The sequence below is a fragment of the Lissotriton vulgaris genome, chromosome 5 (genome assembly GCF_964263255.1).
Source record: "Lissotriton vulgaris chromosome 5, aLisVul1.2, whole genome shotgun sequence".
NCBI classification, from domain to species: Eukaryota; Metazoa; Chordata; class Amphibia; order Caudata; family Salamandridae; genus Lissotriton; species Lissotriton vulgaris.
The window spans coordinates 1963188276-1963204079 of NC_141693.1; the positions used below are offsets into that span (position 1 = coordinate 1963188276).

The 15804-nt window shown below is 48.0% G+C and overlaps 1 protein-coding gene across 1 annotated transcript in view; it reads right to left on the reverse strand.

Annotated features, from left to right (window-relative positions):
* MSH5 (mutS homolog 5) overlaps positions 1 to 15804 on the reverse strand; it is a 1348607-nt gene that overhangs the window by 1035279 nt on the left and 297524 nt on the right. The window contains exon 6 of the mRNA XM_086920580.1: positions 10505 to 10626. Coding sequence (XP_086776706.1) covers positions 10505 to 10626 — 122 coding nt within the window. The remainder of the gene's footprint in view (positions 1 to 10504; positions 10627 to 15804) is intronic.

The window sequence follows — 15804 nt, forward strand, 5'->3', positions numbered from 1 at the left end:
CTCAACTCCTTGGTTAAATATTGCAAATACACCCCCTTGTGTCCCTGATATTTCAGAGGAATTGATTTATCCTAAATATAAGGGTGCTAGTTGTCTAATTTATCATTTTGTATGACAACTTTGTATTTCGTATTGTGTATATATTGATTGTTCTTTGTGACATTTCATTCGTTTGTATTGATGTTTGATTATTATGAGTTTATTTGTAATTGTATGTCAAAACACATTTTCACGTTGTTCATTTTCACTGTGTAAGTACTAATGTGGTTTTTTTTAGTTGACTATGTGTTCTTTTTGTGATCAAAGATATTAATTAAAAGAAATAATGAAATAAAAGGCAGAAATACTGCTAAGGTAAACGTATTAGTTTGCGTTCATCTTACTTCATATGAATAAGTGTTGTGAAGTCACTAGAGGCATAGGTAATTTTTTTCTTATGTAGTATAACTGGCCCTACCTACCCTCTAATCCTTTGGGCCAAACCCCTCCTTTTTAGACAACAAAAGAAATGGTGGACAAATCACCTGTAACAGTGCCCAGAGCAGAGCCCTGCTGGGCCACATACATAACAAATAACAAAACTTGGGATGGGGTGCAGAAATAGAGTTGATGTTTCTGGATACACACTTTATAGTTTCTTTATTTAGTCTAAGTTACAGGTTAGCATCCATGTAAAGCAGCCCCACCAGGAGAAGCCTACCTACTAAACAGCCCATTTTCAACAGTCACACCTCACCACACAGGCATCCAAACATTCCAATCATCTCCATCACACCAACATTCCACTCAGTACACTGGCTGAGCAGCTAGGAGCCAGGTAACATAGCACTACCTATCTGCACACAGAATCACTGCTTTGACAAGTCTCCAGATCCAACATGGTACCTGGGGAATATTCTAAAGGTGAGGAATCTGTGGTTAGGAGTATCAATGAGAAGCTTTGTTTGCTAAGGTCTTTAGTCATGTGTAGATAATATGTCAGCATTCTATTAAAGCCTAGTGTGTGAAGCACAGTATGACGGTAACCATTTACTACATATAGAAGTCTAAACTTACCTTTGGACAAAAACAAGGATGCATTCTCATCACTACCTTCCACTTGTGGAAACATGTATAAGGTTCAAGACATTCCAAGGCTTGGATTTACTAACCCTATTTAGCTGCCTTACAAGATAAAAACTGAAAGGAAGGTTTGTGGACTGGTACTAATGGAGAGCGATGACATTACAAAGAACTATTATTAACTACAGAGGAGGGTAAGTAAGGCAAGGTCTTATAATTAGCAGGAATACCTTTCTACCCCTTCTGGGAAATTACTGTGAACTGAGACCCTGAGAGAAGAAGTTTGTGAAGGACCTTTTTGGAGGGCAGTAATAGCTTCATGAAGTACCACTGATGTTCAGCTGCAGCTTGCACAAAAGCTTGTGAGGAGTACAGAAAAACGCAGGTGTTACTGTCTGGTGGGTTTGTGAAAAAAGATTTGGTTGTTGAGGGGGCTTGTGCTATGTAGGACTTTGACGGTTTATGTGAGGAGTGTGTGTATCAGGAGCCTGCGGAGCTCCCGGAGGTGGTGTGTGGTGTGATGTGCATGCAGCAGGGTAGCATGAGTGACGTCCTGAATGTTAAATTTTGTATGGTTTGGAATAGTCTGGTGAGTTGCTTGCTGACTCCAAAGTGTGTCCAGTTTGCTTGTGATGACGGTGTAGGAGACTGTTTTGCAGGTACTGTGGGAAGCCATATGAAGATCATCCTTAGCATCTTTAGGGCGCAGAAGCAGATGGCTCTGACTGCGTTGATTTGGGCGGTCATGTTAAGTTGGCTGCCAATAACAATCCCAAGGTTCTTGGCATGGGTGGTTGGGGTTCGGTGCATGTTTGAGTTTAGCTGGACACCAGGTAGGGTTCTACTGTGAGGAATTCTTTCAAAAAATCACAACTTTTGCCTAGTCATGTTCAATTCCAGGCAGTTTGTCTTCATTCAGGCCACAACCTTGGTCATGCAGGTGGTGAATTTAGTCCGGGTGTTGGGTGTTTAGTCCGAGAGTGAGAGTATCACCTGAATGTTGTCAGTGTTGAACAAGACATTGATTTCCTGGACTTGAAAGATGCTGGTGTGCGAGGTCATGTTTATGTTGAAGAGGGTCAGGCTGAGAGACGATGTTTGCAGTACTCCATAGATGAGGTTGTGGGAGTCTGAGCAGCAGGTAGGCCAGACTAGCTGACTGGGTTCTACAAGTCAGGAAGGAGCAAATCCAGTGGCGTGAAGGACACTAGATGCTAGTTTCATGTAGTCGTTGGATTAGGATTGGGTGGGCTACGGTAATGAATGTCGCAGAGAGGTCGAGGAGGACTAGGGTTGCATGTCTCCTCTGTCCAGGGTCATATGGCAACGAGATGATGCAGATACTAGGCCTGTTTCCATATTGTGGCTTGGTCTGAATTTGGATAGGATGGTGATGAGGAGATGGTGTTCATTGAGATGGTTTGGTAGGAGCTTGTTCATCAGTTTCTCTAGGACTTTGGCCGGGTAAGGTAGCAGGGCGGTGGGTCTGATGCATCGATGAAGGAGGAACTGGCACAGTAGTCGGTGCGGAAACCTCGTTGGGTTTGAAGGGCTCAGATGGCACAGAGTGGACAGTCCAGCAGTAACCAGACTGGAGTCTCTTGCAAATCCTTGGGGCCCAAAGGTACTTCAAATAAGCTAGTTGTGCCATTGTGTGGGAGTTTACGACTTCACGCGCTGCGTCGAATCAGACTACCCCCCTTGAGCCTTGGGTCAGCGCGATCGCTGACTTTTTTACTTCTAAGATCCGACTGATCCAGGACTCCTTCCCTGTGCAGGAGCCTGAGGTGCCCTGCCAGGCGGAGGATGCCTCGGCCATTCTGCCCAGTGCAGATCCGGCTTTGGCAGTCTTTCCTCCTCTCTCTATGGCCTCTTCGTTGGATCTGATGGCCTGTCTAAAATCAGGTTCTCCTCAGGATGCCTGCCCCGCCAAGTTTATGGCGAAAATGGCAGCAGCCATCAACCCATATGTGAACCCCCTGCTGAACTGTTCTCTTGCACAGGGTGTGGTTCCTCAGCCATGGAAGCAGGCGATGATCATTCCCCTGCTTAAAAAGCCCGGTTTGGACGCGGAGGTGTTGGCGAATTACAGGCCTATTTCGCTTTTGCCCGCTTTCGCAAAGATCATTGAAAAACACGTGCATAAGGTGCTCGCCGATTATCTGGAGTCCCATGATCTACTGCACCCCACTCAATCTGGATTCCGCACCAATCTTAGCACCGAAACAGCACTCCTGGAAGTTTCGGAGGCGATCAAGGAGGTGCTGGATTCAGGTGGCAGGGCGATGCTGGTGATGTTAGATCTGTCGGCGTCCTTCGACACCGTCCCCCACGAGGGTCTCCTCGCAAGACTTTCTGAGATCGGTCTTAGGGGGACGGTGCTTAACTGGTTTTGTTCGTTCTTGGTGGGCCGTCGACAAACGGTCTGGGCCTCTGCTTGCTCCGCCGAGATGTCGCCACTGGGTGTCGGGGTCCCTCAGGGCTCAGTATTGAGCCCGACTCTATTCAACATCTTCATGACCCCTCTGGCGTATCTGGCGGAGTACTTCGGGGCTCAGATCGTTTCCTACGCTGATGACACCCAGCTCCTCTTCACCTGTGAGAGTGGTGCGGACTTCGACGGAGAGAGGATCCGGGGTTGCCTTGAGGCTGTGTTTCAGTGGTTCCAACATAACAGCCTCAAGTGCAACTCGGATAAATCCGAGGTCCTCTTCTTTGGGTGCAGTTCAGATCCGGACTGGAAGGTGTGGTGGCCAGAGAACATGTTCCCACCAGCAAGTTCGTCCCAGGTGGCTAAAAACCTAGGGATTAAGATTGACAACGGCCTTACACTGCGCTCTCAGATAATCGGCCTTACTGGCACTTGTTTTGGCCTGCTCCGGATGTTGCGCAAGTTTCTTCCTTTACTATCGGAGGAGCACAGGAAGATTACAGTGCAGGCGATAATTGGCTCGCGAATTGATTATTCAAACATTCTTTATCTCGGCCTGCCAGAATATCTGCTTCAACGGCTGCAGGTGGTCCAGAACTCGGCAGCACGGGCAATCTTTGGACTATCTTGCCGTGCCAGAGCCTCGGGCCTCCTGCAGGCACTGCACTGGCTTCCCGTCCGGAAGCGGATAATTTTCAAGGCCTTGACTTTGGCACATAAAGCTCTGCATGCCTCCGGAGCGAAATACCTTCAAAAAAGGCTGGCTTTTTACCATCCAGCCAGGCCCTTGAGGTCAGGATCCTTGTTCCTCGCCACAGTTCCTCGTGTCAAAAGGGCACGTATTGGAGGCCGTTCTTTTAGATTGCTGGCCCCCCATCTATGGAATACGTTGCCAGTGGCCTTACGCAGTACTTCAAACTTACTGGCCTTTAGGAAGGGGCTCAAAACTTGGCTTTTTACTTCTTAGCTGCTTACTTGGATTTTTCTTTTTCTCTGGATCCTCTGTCTTTATCTCTCTTTTTCTTGTTATGTTATGAGATAGGTGTGCAAACCAAAGTGCCGGGACACTCTCTGAGTAGCCGTGCGCTATACAAAAACCAGTATAACATAACATAACATAACATACATAGGATGTCCTACTTAAAGGCCTGCTGAGGTGTCGCTGATGGCCCAGAAATTCATTACGCAGTAGGACCAGATGTGAAATTGGGATCAGGAGTGAGATAGACTGGCACCTTGAAGCTCTTCCGATTTTTCATTGGACAGAGAGTGGTGAGATGGGGTTGAGAACCGCTTCGACTTCTTATGCATCTTCTTCGACTTTCACCACGAAGAAGATCTGTGGTGGCAATGGTCTCAAGAGCAAGAACAGGTTCGCGCCCTTAACTTGGAGCGGGACGTGTGCAAGGTCTGTGATTTCTTTTGGTGTTTGGTTATACAGCTTCGTTTCACAGTCCTGGATCACCTACAGGTGAAGGATGGCACATTCTTCACACATCTTGGGGTCTTTCCTGAAGCCCAAACATAAGAGGAAGATCTTGTGCAGCTCCGTCACTGACATTTATTTCTGACTGTCATGGTATGATTTGAATCCTGTTGTCTTTGGTGACGACATCTTTCCCTTGCACACTAGAAAAAGAGAATTTGAAAGGATTCATCAACTGACGAAAAAAGGAACAGAAAGAAAGGATGTGAAGTTATTGAGCAGAGGTGGAACCTACATGCGCCCCAGCTCAGTCACGCCCAGGGCAAAACAGGGGCAACATGAAGCCACACAACTCCACTGAGTGGTGCACGGGAGCACTCCGGTTCCAGTCTAGTGCCTGGGTACTATAGTAAAGGTGATGAATCTGCAGTTAGAAGTATCCATAAGAAAAACAGAGATTTTTATTTATGAGAGAAGCCTCAGTTACAATTTTATTTGCAGATAAACTGTCAGTAGTGACTGGGAGGCAGATATATTTTCTAGGGCTTGGACGGTGCATGCAAGCTTTTGAGGTGCCTAAAAAAAGAACAAACAGCGTTTAGGGCAGACTAACCCGAAGACTTCAATAACTCTATAACAATGCCTGTTAAAGGGACTGAGCTAATGCTAATTGTTGCAGGGCTAATGTGCAGTTAATAGTTTGCCTATCTAGGGCCAACCTGTTCTCCCCTACAACCTCGCAGTCACACATGCTAACGAGCATTTTGTCCTGACCTCATATTTTTTCTCCCCTCCTCTTTTATTCCTCCCTTACTTGCTGTCCTCTGTTTTCCCAGTATCTGCCCTGTATGCCATCTATCCTTCTAAGTTCCTCTCCTTCTCATATTCTGATATGTGACAGGATACCAATGTCAGTGTTAAAGCTTCCTGCTTGCAGGTGAGGCACAAGATTGTGATAACAAGCATTTGCAATGCAATTGGTCTCGCCTTTGATACCTTATATATACTTAGCTATGCCGCACATTAGCCTGGGTGCTGAAACATCTACTGTTCTTTAACATAGAGGAAAGGTAAGCACTAAACTGCGTGACATGCCAGGTATGGGAACACATGGAGCGAAATATTGCCATTTAGCAGGAAATGGTTTAGTCCAAAGCTCTGTTTTTAATATAAAATCAGGGCCTTCGAGATCATATCACCGAAAATACACAATTTGAAAAAAACATTATTGTCTACGGGGAAGACAATTTCTATGGACTGGAATCTAGAGAATGCTAAAGTGATTCTGGTATCTTACTGGCCTCTGCTGGTCGTTTTCTATCAAGAAAGTTAAATAGAAGCAGTTGCCAGAAAAATTAAAAACAATAAGTAGCTCAGCAGAAAGCTATTCTGGTATTTTACTGATCTCTGCTGGTCGTTTTCTATCAAGACAATTAAATAGAGGCAGTTGAACAGAAAAAAAGGTCCCTAAGCGGAAGTAAAGTATATACCAGAGGTTTCAAATGCTCGATCTGCCTCCAAACATGCACGCGCCCTCCAAGCCAAACCCCAGCAGCGACCTCAAGTGCATCTTGCTCAACACCCGCTCCGTCCACAGACACGCCGTCGAACTCTGGAACGTCCTCGACACTACATCACCAGACGTCGCGTTCCTCACCGAAACATGGATGAACGCCTCCTCAGCCCCCGACATCGCCATCGCCATCCCGGATGGATACACGATCATCAGGAGGGACCGCGTCAACCGCACTGGTGGAGGCATCGCCATCGTCCACAAGAACACCATCCGCATCACGACCGACGCCGACGACACCTACACCGCCGCCAAACACCTCCACTTCCAGATTCACACCGACCCAAAGACGACCCTCAGAGGCACCCTCATCTACAGACCCCCGGGACCACGCACACAATTCAGCGAAGACATCACGGACTTCATCAGCCCACACGCCCTCCCCTCCGCCGACTACATCCTCCTAGGGGACATCAACTTCCACCTGGAGAACAACAAGGACCGCAACACCGTCACCCTGCTGGACAACCTCGCCAACCTCGGACTCAAGCAACTGGTCAACACCCCCACCCACTACGCCGGCCACATGCTTGACCCCGTCTTCTCATCCAGCAAGCACATCGCCTTCAGCCACTCCACCGGACTTCACTGGACCGACCACAGCTGCGTCCACTTCAGCTTCAGAAAAACCACTACCCACCACCACCCGCAACAGGTACCTCACAGAAGCTGGAGCAAGATCACCGCCGACCAGTTCACCACCTCCCTCAGCCAGAACCCACCTGCCAGCACACCGGACCCCAACGAAGCAGCCCGCAACTTCACGCAGTGTCTGACCGCCTGCGCCGACGACCTCGCACCACTGAAGAACCCTCCCAGCAAACCCAGAAGCAAGAAGGCCCCTGGTTCACTGACGAACTCAAGGACTCCAAGAAGACCTGCCGCACCCTCAAGAAAGCCTGGCTCCTCGACCGGACCACTGACAACATGACCACCCTCAAACACGCGACCCGCAAGCACCACCAGCTCATCCGCACCACCAAGAAGAAATCACAGAAGGATCGACTGGACAACAACGCCCACGACAGCAAGGAACTCTTCAGCATCGTCAAGGAGTTCTCCAACCCCAGCACCGGCAACAACGAAATCACCCCTTCACTAGAGCTCTGCGACTCCCTCGCCTCGTTCTTCCACCGCAAGATTGCCGACATCCACAACAGCTTCGGCGCACCATCCTCGCACCCAACCGTCGAACCAACGCCCCCCACCGCCACCCTCGGCACCTGGACCGCAGTGACCACCGAAGACACAGCCCGCACGATGAACACCATCCACTCCGGATCTCCGACTGACCCCTACCCCCACCACCTCTTCAACAAGGCCGACTCCACCATCGCACCCCAACTCCGAGACGTCATCAACACCTCCTTCGACACCGCCACCTTCCCAGAGAGCTGGAAGCATGCCGAGCTCAGCGCCCTACTGAAGAAACCAACAGCGGACCCCACCGACCTCAAAAACTTCCGCCCCATCTCACTCCTCCCTTTTCCTGCCAAAGTCATCGAGAAGATCGCCAACAGACAGCTTGCCGCCTTCCTCGAGACGAATGGATCCCTCGACCCCTCACAGTCCGGTTTCAGAGCCAACCACAGCACCGAGACCGCCCTCATCGCAGCCACCGACGACATCTGAGCCCTTCTCGACAACGGGGAAACAGTGACACTCATCCTCCTGGACCTCTCCGCCGCGTTCGGCACTGTCTGCCACCGCACCCTAGTCCAACGCCTCAGCAACACCGGCATCCAAGAGAAGGCATTGAAGTGGATCATCTCGTTCCTCGCTGGAAGAACACAGAGAGTCCACCTCCCCCCGTTTTGTTCCGAGGCCACCGAAGTCATCTGCGGCGTCCCGCAAGGATCATCACTCAGCCCCACCCTCTTCAACGTCTACATGAGACCTCTCGCAGCCATCGCACGCCAACACAACCTCAACATCATCTCCTACGCCGACGACACCCATCTGATCCTCTCCCTCACCAGAGACCCCGACACCGCCAGAACCAGCCTCCACGAAGGGATGAAAGACGTCGCCGAGTGGATGAAGAACAGCCGCTTGAAACTGAACTCAGACAAGACGGAAGTCCTCATCCTTGGACCATCACCCTCCGCCTGGGACGACTCCTGGTGGCCCCCAGCCCTGGGCACCGCCCCCAAGCCAACAGACCACGCACGCAACCTGGGCTTCATCCTGGACTCCTCCCTCTCGATGACCAGACAAGTCAACGCCGTCTCCTCTTCATGCTTTCTCACCCTCCGCATGCTCCGCAAGATCTTCCGATGGATCCCGATCGAAACCAGAAAGACGGTCACCCAGGCCCTCGTCACCAGCCGGCTGAACTACGGAAACACCCTCTTCGCCGGAACCACAGCCAAGCTACAGAAAAAACTACAACACATCCAGAACGCCTCCCCCCGACACATCCTGGACATCCCTCGACGCAGCCACATCTCCGGCCACCTGAGGAACCTGCACTGGCCCCCAGCGAACAAGAGGATCACGTTCAGGCTCCTCACCCACGCACACCAGTCTCTCCACAACCTGGGCCCCAAGTACCCCAACGACCGCCTGACCTTCCACACGCCCACCCGCCAGCTACGGTCCACTAGCCTCGCCGTCGTACCACGCATCCGAAGAGCCACCACCGGAGGCAGATCCTTCTCCTACCTGGCGGCCAAGACATGGAACTCCCTCCCCATCCACCTTCGGCTGACCCAGGACCACCTCGCCTTCAGGAGACAACTCAAGACCTGGCTGTTCGAGCAGTAGCGGCCCCCTTCCCCCAAGCGCCTTGAGACCCTTCCGGGTGAGTAGCGCGCTATACAAGTGTTATGATTGATTGATTGATATACCTAAAAAAAAGCTTAACTTTATTTATTTATTGAGTTTTATATATCGCTTGCTAGACCCGGAGGTTTCAGAGCGCTTTACATGAGGAAAACATTGTTTCAGAACATGGTTACATCAGTTACTGGAGCGTAGTTACAGGAATTACATGAGTACAAAAGCATAGCAAAAAAACATGAGAAATAAAATAGGCAAGGGGAGAGAAGATTAGGGGAGAGAGGAAAGCAATAGGGGAGGTAGACTGAGAATAATGGAGGGAAGAGGAGGGGGAGGATGTAGGAGGCACAACTGGGAACAAGGAAAAATAGTGTCTGACGTCCGTCTGGGTAGGTGACGGCCGAGGGGTGAACTATAGCCAAACTCCTCTATAGCTGTGAGGGACAGCTTCACCGGTCATCGGCCAAAGGTTGCTCTGGCACCGTAGTACATACAGAAAGGTTAATTAGACTACAGGGCATAAATACTGGACCCCTCCCCAACAAGAGGAGAAGGAGTGCTTTGGAAAGGGGCCCACTCATGATGGTCATTATTAGAAAATTGGTGTGTCAGATGTCCCCACTTGGCAGGTCTTGCCCCTTCAGTGATCCAGTATCCCCGGATCAGCAGGCCAGTCGGATAATTGCCCCAACCGTCGGAAGTAACAGGTATTTGCACCTTGCGCAGTGTCCAAGGAGCCTAATGGCAATCAGTTTCATGCCCATGGGGCTCCCTTTCCTCCAAGTAGCCTGCCAAACGGAGATGCCCAGGTCGGTCTCACCCCCATGAAGAACATGGTTGCCCCAGTTGGCCCAGGACCCTCAGTACTGTGCTCAGGACTCCCTTGTGATTCCCCGCCGAAGGGCCCGGAGCTAGGACAACACAAACTCTGGACCCTCCCTTCAGATCCCCACTTACAGGATCCAGGTCAACTTCAGAGGCATTTTACAAACATGATGAAGACTAGAGAGAGAGATGGCGAGCCCCGAAAACCCTGAATATGCTTTATTCTCCTCGGAATCTGTGTTCAATGTGATGTTTTTCGTACATTTCCAACATTATTAAAATTTCAAAAACTAGTGACAACCTGAGTAGATGCCATATCAATCCTCTATTCAATTACCCTGTTCCTGATACCATGACCTCATCCTGTGGAAATCTAACACACCAGAGGTGTCAAGGACCCACCTACCATATTAGGACTGTCAAAGGGGATGATGGACGAGAGGTACAATATCCTTTCAGTTTCACTGAGATGAGATGGGATGAAAGGGAAGTGGCCGGAGAGGATCCGCTGCTTGCTCACTTCTAAACCTAAGGAAAAGATAAAGCAGTTAGTCTAGCCAGGGACTGGCCTTTTACGCACATAACCAGTTGTTTGCTCCCATCAAATACCTTAAAATGTTTGAGTTTGAGGTACAAGTTTATTTATTCAATTAATATCAGGCTTAATGTGTAACGAGATCCAGCGAGGGTGCAGCTAGGTGCCGAGCGGGTGCTGAGCGTTGCGGGCGGTGTGCCATTGTCGCTCCCACCCCCCTCCTGAGTTCTATGGGGCGTGGATCTATTTCTTTACAAACTCCTAGGTTCCTCGCAAAAGAGGTAAAACCCCACAACTTATGAGTTTGTTTTTCCTTCTTTTTTGCACCATTTTACACATAGTGCTATTTTTAACTTTCACGACCATTGGCAGGGCGGGCCTTAGCGTGCCCCTCCTGTCATTGCACACTCGCTTACCGGTCCTGATGAAAGCCCAGTAAAGTAACACATAGAACGGGCAGAAACATGTTGACCTTCTCTACAGGGTAAACACCAGTATAAAGTAATTGGCTAGTTTCCCTTCACATAACTTGTTTTTAATATGTCAAGTTGACCAGTGAATAAAGTTTTTTTGGTACAACCATTGACATTTTTAACCTCATTATTTTTCACACTTCATCTTCACACAAAAACTTGCTCCGCAGTCTCCTGGCGTCGCAGCACACCGGGGAGGTATTCGATCTCTCCCGGTGGACCCGATGATGAAGCATGTCACCACTAGGGTGAGTGAGGGTTTCCTGAAAAAACAGCGTATTTTTTCATGAAATTGGTCTTACTACCGGACCACTTACAACTGGCCTCAGACTTCACGTGCGACAACCACCTTTTTATATACCTTGCCTTTATGGACACTCTTCCTTTGATTACCTGTTAATGTGTATTTCATCATGATACATCATTCAAAGTTGATGTTTGTATTATGCATTATTCAATACTCCAATGCATTTCGGGCGTCTCGGCCCTTTATCAAGGAGCCCTGAAACATAAGGATATAGCTATCAGCATGTTTATAACCATCAGATTAACACATCACACGTTACTCACATTAGTATATAATCATGGCTCTAAATAAATGTTTAAACTAATTAAAAGTGACAATAATATTTGCTGCAACTGTAGTAGAAGAAAAATTGATTGTTCTCGGTAACAAAGTGTTAAATATGCTGACTATACTCGATGGGGTTGTATGTTAAATGCGATGGCTCAGCTTAAACCGGAGCAGAAGTCTATGCTCGAACAAAAATAACTATGAAACTATGTATTGGATTAGATGTTTGACTTAAACCATAACGAGTAACATCGCCTCTAAGAATCGTGTGGGCAGAAAACTAAGTATAAAAATTACCCGTGCGTATTACCAAAAAGGGGGCCCAAACTTACTTGAGGTTCCAAATGAGTAGTCTCGAGTGTTTGCGAGTGTTTGGGGAGTGTCATTAACGGTTAAAAAGTAGCGCAAATCGGCTGTCACGTGGGGCGGGCATAACAAAAAATAAACGAAGGACAATGTGTACTGCTAGCACAATCAGTTTTTCTTCTACTACAGTTGCAGCAAATATTATTGTCACTTTTAATTAGTTTAAACATTTATTTAGAGCCATGATTACATGCTAATGTGAGTAACGTGTGATGTGTTAATCTGATGGTTATAAACATGCTGATAGCTAAATCCTTATGTTTCAGGGCTCCTTGATAAAGGGCCGAGACGCCCGAAATGCATTGGAGTATTGAATAATGCATAATACAAACATCAACTTTGAATGATGTATCATGATGAAATACACATTAAGCCTGATATGAATTGAAATATCAGTTTTAAAAAATAAAGAAACTTATGAAAGTTTTGAAACTTAAAGATACTTTGATGGAGTCTTTTTACTAAGAACCTATGGTGTGCCCACAGCAGGGATGCTTTCACACATTGATGGTTGCACAGCTTGGCTTTTATAAAATACACCAGCACAATCCTACCTCCTTTCCTTTAGTGGGATGTTTTCCCCATGAAAGGTATGAGGGTCATATACACACAGGGGTATCTGTGACAACAGATTTAGCAGTTGACCATCTTCTCTAGAATGTTGGCTAATACAAGTACCAGTTCCTATTAGCCTGTAATTGATCAGTTCCAGTGCCCAATAAATATTTTATAAGCAGAGGCCACTAGTACTCTGTCACCTGATGAAAGACGAGATTCTCTTCATAGAAGGAAGTGGTAATATTGTTACCTAGTCTGTTTTGAAGCACTTTCGCAAGTCCCTTCATAATATGTGATTAAGATGAGCCTAAAGGCAGTCAAATATGTTGTGGCAGCCAGCACTGCTTTCAATTGCTTTGATACACACTAAAACCTAGATGAGATGCTATGTTTGCTCACATTATTATTATTATTATTATTATTAATAATAATAATATGCAACTTTCTAGAATAAGGCAAGTAATAAGTGGGCATGCGATCTCTTAATTCCTGAATCAGATCGGAGTCACTGACAGCTGCATTGAATTGTCAGCATCCCAAGATGATGGATGAGAAAAACCACAACGGAACAGAACCATTCACAAACGATCTGGACCTCTGCTGTTGGATGGCAGACTTCTATACACACTGCATGGTGGATAAACTGCTTTTAATTTGTACATTTGTAGATTTTTAAATAATTGAATGTGTATTTCATGACCAGCTTTCACCCAATATCTCTTTTCCTTTTCCCAGAGTTCTCTGTTATTTGAAGAAGCATCTTCCTCTGTATTGTATTTTCCAACGTGTTTTATGAAATGATTATGAAGATTAAATGCCCCTAACCAGAAATTGCTAGGGCAGGAATGTCCTCTCCATGGTGAATGGGCATGTACCCCTGTCCTAAGTGACCCAAACGGCAAGTGGGATCTGTGGCTTTTTTGTGGCCCAGCTCACATGCTGACCGAGCATCCCTGCTGAGGTCTAGACCTGTCATGTATGCAGTAGCCCACAGCCAGGTTATGAGACTTGCCTAGATGCCCCAAACACTTCCATGTCCTGGCTTGTTGTGGTCCAGCTCACATGCTGACCGAGCATCCCTGCTGAGGTCTAGACCTGTCATGTATGCAGTAGCCCATATCCAGGTTACGAGACTTGCATAGATGCCCCAAACATGCCTTCCATGTCCTGGCTTGTTGTTGTCCAGCTCACAAGCTGATGGAGCATGCCTGCTGAGGTCCAGACCTGTCATTTATGTTGTAGCCCACAGCCAGGTTATGAGCCCTGCATAGATGCCCCAAACATGCCTTCCATGTCCTGGCTTTTTGTGGTCCAGCTCACATACTGATGGAGCATGCCTGCTGAGTTCTAGAACTGTCATGTATGCTGTAGCCCACAGTCAGGTTATGAGCTCTGCATAGATGCCCCAAACGTGCCTTCCATGTCCTGTTTTGTTGCTATTACGCGGTAGTAGAAGCATGTACAATCCTACCAATGAACAGACCCATTTCTCTGATTCAGAGTGTGGCGCCCACCCGCCTACTCAAGTAAAGTTAAGCTGGTAGACTTCCCATGTGCATGGCGAGTGCAAATTGTGGTAGTTGGACTCCATGTAGATGTAACTGTAAGACTGCCACAAATGACTCAGTTTATTTTAGATTGCCTCTGGTTTGATTGGCACAAGATAGGCTGTGGTACACCATTCCCAGATTAAATGCTCCAAAGTTTTTTTTTCTCCAAGTATCAAAGAATCCTAAATTATGGTTTAATATAACCTTTTGAGTATAAATCTTGTGCTGAATGTCTTCCACAATCACCACTACAAAAAAAAGGCAATTCTTGTTACTGTATGGTTTAGGGCTTTTAGACAGGCCCGTAACATTGGTCCTGATGAATACCACTGACTCTTCAGTGCAGTAGTTGCTGAAGAAACATGTTGCATGCATGACGGGGCTAAAGGAACAATAGAGATCGTTAATGCCCTAGTTGTGCTTTTAGTCTTAACAAAGAGAACAAAAATAAGTAGGTTTTTGGGCTGTGCACCTTCAAGTAATTTTACTTGTTCTGGAGGGTCTCCCATTTGTGGCCTTTTTCACAAATGATGGGAAAGCACTCTGAAACAATCCTAATTAAGAGGTCCCATATATAACCTTGCTCAGCTAAAACCAAAAAGAATCCAGATCAAAGACAGGAATCCCTGGTTCAACGGATCCCTCAACAAGGAAAGGAGATCCCTCGGCAGACTGAATGTAACTGATAACAACACACGTCAGCAGCCCATCTAAAACTTCTCAGCCAGGCCAAAATGCCTACAATAGGAAAATCCTCAACTAAAAAAAAAGAATTCTTCAGAACAGAACTTGAGAACGCCAAGAATAGACCTCACAAGCTATTTGATTTGGTCAAACACTAATCCAACAAACTAACAAAACCTCCAAAGAAACCCCTAAATCCCTAATATCATGCGAAGAATTTTCCTCCTTCTTCTGCAACAAAATCTCTGCACTAGGAAACTAACTTAAATCCGCAACTTACTCCCAAACTCCGTTGGCTCTACCTCTTCTCTCCGCGCTGCCCTCCCAGACTTCATCAAAAAACCAAGCGCACGGGTCCAACTTTAAAGTCTATGATAAGCACTCTTTCTCAAAAATTCTAGCCGGCAACAATGGCGGTCGTGTAGAGCGTGAGCTCCGACCAGCCACCGACTATCCTTTCGATTTATCCTGGCCCTGAGCATTCCTGTGGGCGCAGCTGCCTCCTGAGGGGTCGTGTACTCCGGGGGCACAGTCCGGTCCTGTGTCGGTGGCGCAGTGGGCTTCTGGCGGCGAGCGCAGCCCCTGAGAAGCGGAGTGGCCTGCGGGACCGCCGGACACTGAAGCCGGGGCCTCGATTTTCTTGAGGCCGGAGGGGCCCTCCGGAGTCGACGGCTGTCGCGAGGCTGTGGGGCGGGCGCTGGTGGGCGGCTGCTCGCTCCTTGCCTGTGAAGCTGAGCGCGTCCCAGATCCTGCCAGGTGTAGAGGCGAGAGCACGCTGGCGACCGTGGACGGAGTGAGAGGGTGCCCCGGCTGGGCGGACGAGGCCCCATCCCGCAACGGCCCGGAGCCGTGGCCGCCATTTTGTGGCACGGTGTTGGTCGCGATGTGGCCGGGCTGGGAGGACGGGCCCGCGGCATTTCTTCTGGCGGACGCCACTGGATTGGAGCCTTGATTGAGGGTCCCCCG